General features: G+C 43.9%; 1 protein-coding gene across 4 annotated transcripts in view; it reads left to right on the forward strand.

The window, feature by feature from the left end:
• Positions 1-6: 6 nt before the first annotated feature.
• GSS (glutathione synthetase) overlaps positions 7-6,988 on the forward strand; it is a 24,983-nt gene continuing 18,001 nt past the window's right edge. The window contains exons 1-2 of one of the 4 annotated variants that reach the window (XM_005879776.2): positions 7-34; positions 1,571-1,705. In XM_005879776.2, coding sequence (XP_005879838.1) covers positions 1,577-1,705 — 129 coding nt within the window. In that variant the 5' untranslated portion in view covers positions 7-34; positions 1,571-1,576. Of the gene's footprint in view, positions 35-189; positions 257-499; positions 523-1,570; positions 1,706-6,988 lie in introns of those variants that run through there. The other 3 variants (XM_005879773.2, XM_005879774.2, XM_005879775.2) reach the window with 3 other exon arrangements.

Consider the following 6,988-nt stretch of genomic DNA (forward strand, 5'->3'; position numbering starts at 1 on the left):
ACCCGAGTACGGCGCGCGGCGGGATCGCGAACAAGTAGGTTGGGGGCGAGGCGACGGCGGCCGGCAGGGGTCACGTTTCCTCCGGAGGAATGCCGCGAGGGAGGGCACTGGCCGGCGTTTGGAACCCTGGAGGCCAGTGATCTCGCCGATCAAAGTCATTGACAGGAACCAGGAAACGTGTCCAGTGAGGGGGTTGGGCTCAGATTTCCCAGGTCTCCTGACTTCAGATGCGGTCGCTGTCGGGAACATGGTGCGGGTGAGACGAGAGCCTGAGTCGTGGTGTTTTAAAGTGGGAGCGATTAGGACCCAGCTTTGTCCAGAGTGAGAGCGATCAAGCCCGTAAAGTGAGGCAGGCCTGGGCAGGAGACCGCGTTGTTGCCCGGGGCCCCGCACAGGCACGGGCCCCGCCCTCGGGATGAAGTCCAACCGGGTGTCCGTGTGGGCGTGTTAAGGCTCTGGGTGATCTGGCCCCAGTCTGTCATTCATTAATCACTCATTCATTTTACATCCATTGACTACATGGTAGGTGCTGGCGGTGGAGAAGTGATCACGGACACGGTGCAGGGAGGTGTAATGGGCTGTAGAAGCCCTGGGTGGGGAACAGGGATGGCTTCTAAAACGAAGTCATGACCTGGTTGGACGTGCTGGGAAGTGTTCCAAACTCCCGCACGTGCCCAGACCTGGAAGGAGAGAAGCTGATGTATTCTGGTCACTGAAGGTCTCTCACTCTGAACCCTGGGTGTTGGGTTCAGTGCTAGGCTCCTGACAGTGGAGATGGAGCGAAATCAGGAAGTCCGAGGACTGTATCTTTAGATAGGCTCCACAGGATTTGGGGGGATGGGGCATACCAGGAGTATATACAAGGTGATATAACCCTTGGTGGGCTAATCAGAGGAGAAGATTTGTGGGAGGACAACAAATTCTACTCCAAGTAAGCAGTTGGATATTCCAGTTTGAAGGTCAGCAACGCACTCCCATGTAATTTATTTGAGATCTGGGTTTTAGGGGCTAGAAGGAAAATTATAATCTTTTACAGGGGTTCCCATCCCAGGAAAACTTGTTAAAAATACAGTTTCAGTCCCTCCCTCCCCTCAAACTTCTTGAATCAGAAATTCTGAATGGGGTTTAGGAATCTGTATTACCTTTCAAGCCCCACCCCCACTCCCAGAATATTCAGCCAGTTTTAGAAACCACTGGTCTACCCCATCCTCTGTTTCACAGGTAGAGAGTCTGCAGCTTGGGATTGGAAGGAACTTGCCCCAATAGCATATGACATTAGTGCCTCTTTCTACAATGAAAAGCATTGAGCTGAGAGTCCAGAGACATGGGTTCAATCCAGGTTTTACCAGTCATTACCTGGGGCAAGTAATTTCACCTCTCGGAACCTCTGCTTCCTTACTTTGAGAATAATACCATCACTCTAGGAATCAAAAGAGAGCGTGGCAGTGGAATTGCTTGCCAAGCTTTCTGTTTTGTGCTCATGAAGCTCCCCTGTACCATACCACCAGTTTCAGGGGTTGCTGGCCCCTGGCTATCTGTCACCAAGCCCTGCCCTCTCCTTCTGTTGCAGGTTGGAATGGCCAGTAGCTGGGGAAGTTTCTTGCAGGATGAGCAGCAGCTGGAGGAGCTGGCACGGCAGGCGGTGGACCGGGCCTTGGCTGAGGGTGTGTTGCTGAGGACCACACAGGAGCCCAGCTCCTCAAATGTAAGTCCTGGCTCCTCCACACAGCACTGATTACACTGCCCTGGGTCCTTCTGCCCATTATCTGGCCCCTGTCAGGCCCGAGGCAACTCCTTTGGGTCAGAGATCACATTTTTGCTTTTTTTTTTTTTTTTTTTAATAACTAACCTTGACCTTTAGAAGTATAAAGCACCATGCTAGAGGAATCAAATTTAAGTCTGGGATTTGAAGTGTGACTTAGGCAAGTTACTTAGCTCTTTCAGCTGCAGTTTCTTCAAATATTAAAAAGGGATAATAATGGGACCTACCTCATCAAATTGATAAGAGAATTAGAAGACAATTCATGTGAAGCACTTTGCCCAGTTAGCTATTATTTTTTAGGACCCCTAATCCTACTTCCTTCTCTGTAGTTGGTTAGTAGTACATCCTTCCAGGTCTTTCTCTGTGGATTTATACACATGTATATGTTTATAAAGAAATATATAGGGTTATTTTTAAGACAGTTTTTTTTATTGTTGATGCTGTTGGCAGATGTCCTCCATTTCCCACCCCTGCCTCCTTTGCCCACCTCCACCCAGCCCCCGTATAGTTGGTTTGTTTTTTTAAGATTTTTTATTGGTCTTTAGAGGGAAAGGAAGGGAAAGAGAGAGAAACATCTATGTGAGAGGGAAACATCAGTCAGCTGCCTTTTACATGCCCTCTACCTGGGATCGAGCCCTGACCAGGAATCAAACTGTCACCCTTTCAGTGCATGAGCCACACGGGCCAAGGCTGTATAGTGTTGGGTTTGTTTTTTTTTTACAAATAAGATGGATCATACATATTACTCTGTGGCACGATTTTGTTTGTTTTTCATTTAGCAATCTGTTTTAGAATTCAACTTCCTCCATTAGGATCAGCTTCATTCTAATGTATAGTATTAGGTGTGGATGAATCACACTTTTTTCTACTGGTAACTATTTAGGTGATTTCCAATGTTTTATGACTACACATAGCACTACTGGGACCATCCCTGTATATGCCTGTTTGGACACCTATATGAGTGTCTCTCTGATTAATATATAAAAGTGGAATTGCTAAGTCCAAACCACATCTTTTAAAAAAATCTCATCCTTAAAAAATAAAAAACCTTTTCATTTTGTGACTAGGTAAGACATTTTCATGCTTCAGAATTTAAAGGAGCCCTGGCTGGTATGGCTCAGTTGGTTGGGAGTTGCTGGTTCAATTCCTGGTCAGGGCACATGCCCAGGTTTTGGGCTCAATCCCCAGTGGGGGGTGTGCAAGGAGGTAGCTAATCGATGGTTCTCCCTCATCAGTATTTCTCTCTCTCCCTCTTCTTTCCTCTCTCTCTAAAATCAATAAAAAACATATTTTTTTAAAAAAATAAAAAAACTTTTAAGACTATAAGAGTTTACAGTTTAACTCTTCCTTCCATATTCCCTAGCTGCCCAGTTCTCCTGCCCTGATGGTAACCTATGTTTTATAAACAAAACATTTATTCTTGTTTATTTTTTTCAGATAGCTTATTCATAAAGAGAAAAATGTATATATTCCTTTTCCCCACTTTTTATACAAAGAAGCAAACTAGACAAGCTCTTCTGTACTTTACTTTTTTACTTAACATTATACTTATGACTATCCAGATTGGTAACTAAAGAGCTGGCATCATCATTTTTACCAAGACACTCTTTTGTCTCTCTGTGTCCAGAACCTAGTTAGAGGGCTGGTGGGCAGTTCAAACTCAGTAAGTGTTTGCTGTTTGGGCACCTATATGAGTGCTTCTCTATGGTCGATATATAAAAGACCCAAGCGAGTTAGAATGGCTGTCACTAAAGGTAGGCTGATACTGTGGAAGGTGTGCCTCTGGCTTTAGGAATATCATTGCTTGGTTTGTGAATCTGAGATTTTGTGAACTATTTGTCTGAAACAGGATGTAGCACTTCTCTTCCAAGATTTTATTTCTTCTGTTAATCAACAGGTATTGTGTGAAAGTCCAAGACTAGGTCTTTCTGGAAGTTAATGGAACCTAGAAAAGGCACAGTCCTCAATTTCCCAATCCAGAGAAAAAGACAGGAAGTATCCTTTTCACTTTGGAATCATTGATTCATTTAATCCTCACCACAACTGAGATGAGGAAACCAAGGCCCAGAGAGGCTAAGTAACTCGCTCCACGTCATTAAGTGGTGTAATTGACAGGGCCAGAATTCAAACCCAAGGCGTTTGCCTCCTGAATCTATGCTCTGAGCTTCCATGCTTTACTGCCTCTCCCAGGATACTGTAGAGGCCACCTGGAGGAAGGAGCAATTCGTTAGTGGCATTTGAACTAGATCTTAAAAAACAAATGGAAGATTACACTTTCAGGGATCATTTCTATAGTTTGTTAAAAGACAAATGTGGGAATGGAATAGCATAGCAGAAGCCCCAATGCAGGAAAAAGAAGGCAGGCCAAAGTCAGCTAGCCAAGGGGCTTTGCATACTGGGTGGAAGAAGAGTCGGAACTTTGTAGATCAGGGTCACAAACCAATTGTGTGCAGACTGAATAGTTGGCTCCTGCAGTGTTTAGGGAGTTAATTAATTTTTAAAAAGTACACTTGAACAGGGTACAAAGTCCAAAAGGATATTTAGTATAGAATGTCTTCTCCAGCTACTGTTTCCCTGCCCAGGGGCAAGCATTATTTAGTGTGTGTGTGTGTGTGTGTGTGTGTGTGTGTGTATGTGTGTGTGTTTAACCAGAGTGTCTTTGAAAAGTCAGAGCCAACATTTTTTTAAATCATGAAGTTTTTAAAAAAATCTAGATACCCAGCTTGTCTTGAAAAATCAGATCAGCCTTTAACTCTGGCCCACTTTCCTGCATACCAACAATTGGTGAGAGCAGAGTTCTGACAGCCCCTTTATTTTTTATTTATTTTTTTTAATATATATTTTTTTTCTTTCAGAGAGGAAGGGAGAGATAGAAACATCAATGATGAGAGAGAATCATTGATCGGCTGCCTCCTGCACACCCCACACTGAGGATTGAGCCAACAACTCGGGGGTGTGCCCTTGATCAGAATCAAACCCAGGACCCTTCAGTCTGCAGGCCAACACTCTATCCACTGAGCCAAACTGGCTAGGGTCCGAAAGCCCCTTTAGATAGAGGGGACTGCTTACTTCTTCCCATCACTCTCTGTTGTTTCCCTCACTATAAAGCAGAGTGTTTACTGTCATGTATGTGCTATAGTTTTTCTAATGGTAGAAGAATATTACTCTGTTTCTGTGTTTCTATCAAAAGTATACAGACTGTGTCCTGGCCGGTGTGGCTCAGTTGGTTGAGTGTGTCCCCGGCACCCAAAGATTGCTGGTTCAATTTCTGGTCAGGGCATATGCCCGGGTTTCCGGCTTAATCTCTGGTGGGTGGCTTGCAGGAGGCAGCCAATCGATGTTCCACTCTCACATTGATGTTTCTCTCGCTCTCTCTCCCTCTCTCTTCCTCTAACTCAAAAGATCAATTAAAAAATCGGGAAAAAATGTACAAAGATAGTGTTTCAGCTGTTAGCCTATGGACAATGAAGAATAGCTATATGCTATTGATTTCAAATTCAAGTGGGCATGAGACCTGGGGACAGAGGCAGAGGGAAGTCTTTGCAGAAAAACTTCTGGGGAGTTTTTCAGGCCAAATGGGATTTGTTGGAAGAGGCAGAGTTCTACAGGAAATGCCCTCGTAGCCATCACACAAGCACTTGGGATTAGGTCACCTCCCATATAATCTTTAGTAATTCACACTCATAAAAGCTTCAAGCTGAAAGAACTCACTCTCACAAATACACTTCCCCAGTTTTATTTTAAAATAGATGCTGACCCATGGCTGCTGTTGCTCAGTGGTTAGAGAGTAGGCCCTCGCACCAAAGGGTTGCAGGTTGGATTCCCAGTCAAGGGAACATGCCTGGGTTGCAGGCTGATCCCAGGCCCTGGCCGAGGTGCATGTGAGAGGCACCTAATCAATGTGTCTCTCTCACATCGATGTTTCTCTCTCTCTCTCTCTCCCCCTTCTCCTCCCCCCACCCTTCCACTTTCTCTAAAAAATCAATGGAAAAACTATCCTCAGTTGAGATTTAACAACAACAAAAAAATAGATGCTGAGGAGGGCAATTTGGGAATTATTTACCAAAATTTTAACTGGATTTACCCTAATAACCTGACATTTCCACTTTTAGAAACTTACCTTCTCACACACAAAATACCTAGAATGTATATTCTAGGATATTCACTGAAGCATTGATTGTAATGGTGGGAAAAAGGAAACCATCTAAATGTTCATAATAGAAGGCTAGATTCAATGAATTGTGCTATAGCCAAAGAATGGAATATTGCACAGCCATTAAAAAGAATGAAAGTGCTCTATTTGAAAGTATATGGAAATGTCTCTGAAGCATTTATAAAGCAAAGAACAATGTATGTATCATATGCTTTGATGTGTGTGAAAAAAGAGAAAATGTGTATGTACACAGATACATTAGTCTAAAACAGTGGTTCTCAACCTTCTGACCCTTTAAATCAGTTCCTCATGTTGTGACCCAACCATAAAATTATTTTCGTTGCTACTTCATAACTGTAATGTTGCTACTGTTATGAATCGTAATGTAAATATCTGATATGCAGGATGGTCTTAGGCGACCCCTGTGAAAGGGTCGTTCGACCGCCAAAGGGGTCGCGACCCACAGGTTGAGAACCGCCGGTCTAAAAGGATATGTGAGATCCCACTATATCATTTGCCTCTGGGAAGGAGAACTGGTTCATTTGGGCCAGGGTGGGAGTGAGATGTATTTTTCACTATGTATCCTTCTGTCTCTTTTGCATTTTGTGTCATGTGTTTGTATTATCTATTCAAAATACTATTTTTAAAGTGAATATTTAAATGCCGAGTTCTAATACCATTTATGGGTATTACCATAATTGCAAACTGATGTTAACTCATAGGTTAAATTCTGAAATGTTTCATAAATAAGTCACCAGATCATCTCCTACCCAAATTCTAGCTCATTTGTTGCTAGGAATCTCAGAATGCATGATCCCCTTCTAGAAATCGTGTTTTCGATGGGTTTCCTGGCTCTCCCGAGGTTCAAAGAATTGAAAATGTGGCTGAACTCCAGGCCTGGCAACCTGAGTCACCATCTCCAACATTGAGGGGGAAATGACCCCTGGAGCCAGTTCACTTCTGCTGCAGCCTTACCATCAGGACGCCTCCCTCTCCCCCTCCCCTAACCAGAAGGCAAGGGGATTGGCCTAGTCTTGGATATCAGCTGGCTAGGAGCTGTGTGTGTGTGGGGC

The sequence above is a fragment of the Myotis brandtii genome, unplaced genomic scaffold (genome assembly GCF_000412655.1).
Source record: "Myotis brandtii unplaced genomic scaffold, ASM41265v1 scaffold61, whole genome shotgun sequence".
NCBI lineage: Eukaryota > Metazoa > Chordata > Mammalia > Chiroptera > Vespertilionidae > Myotis > Myotis brandtii.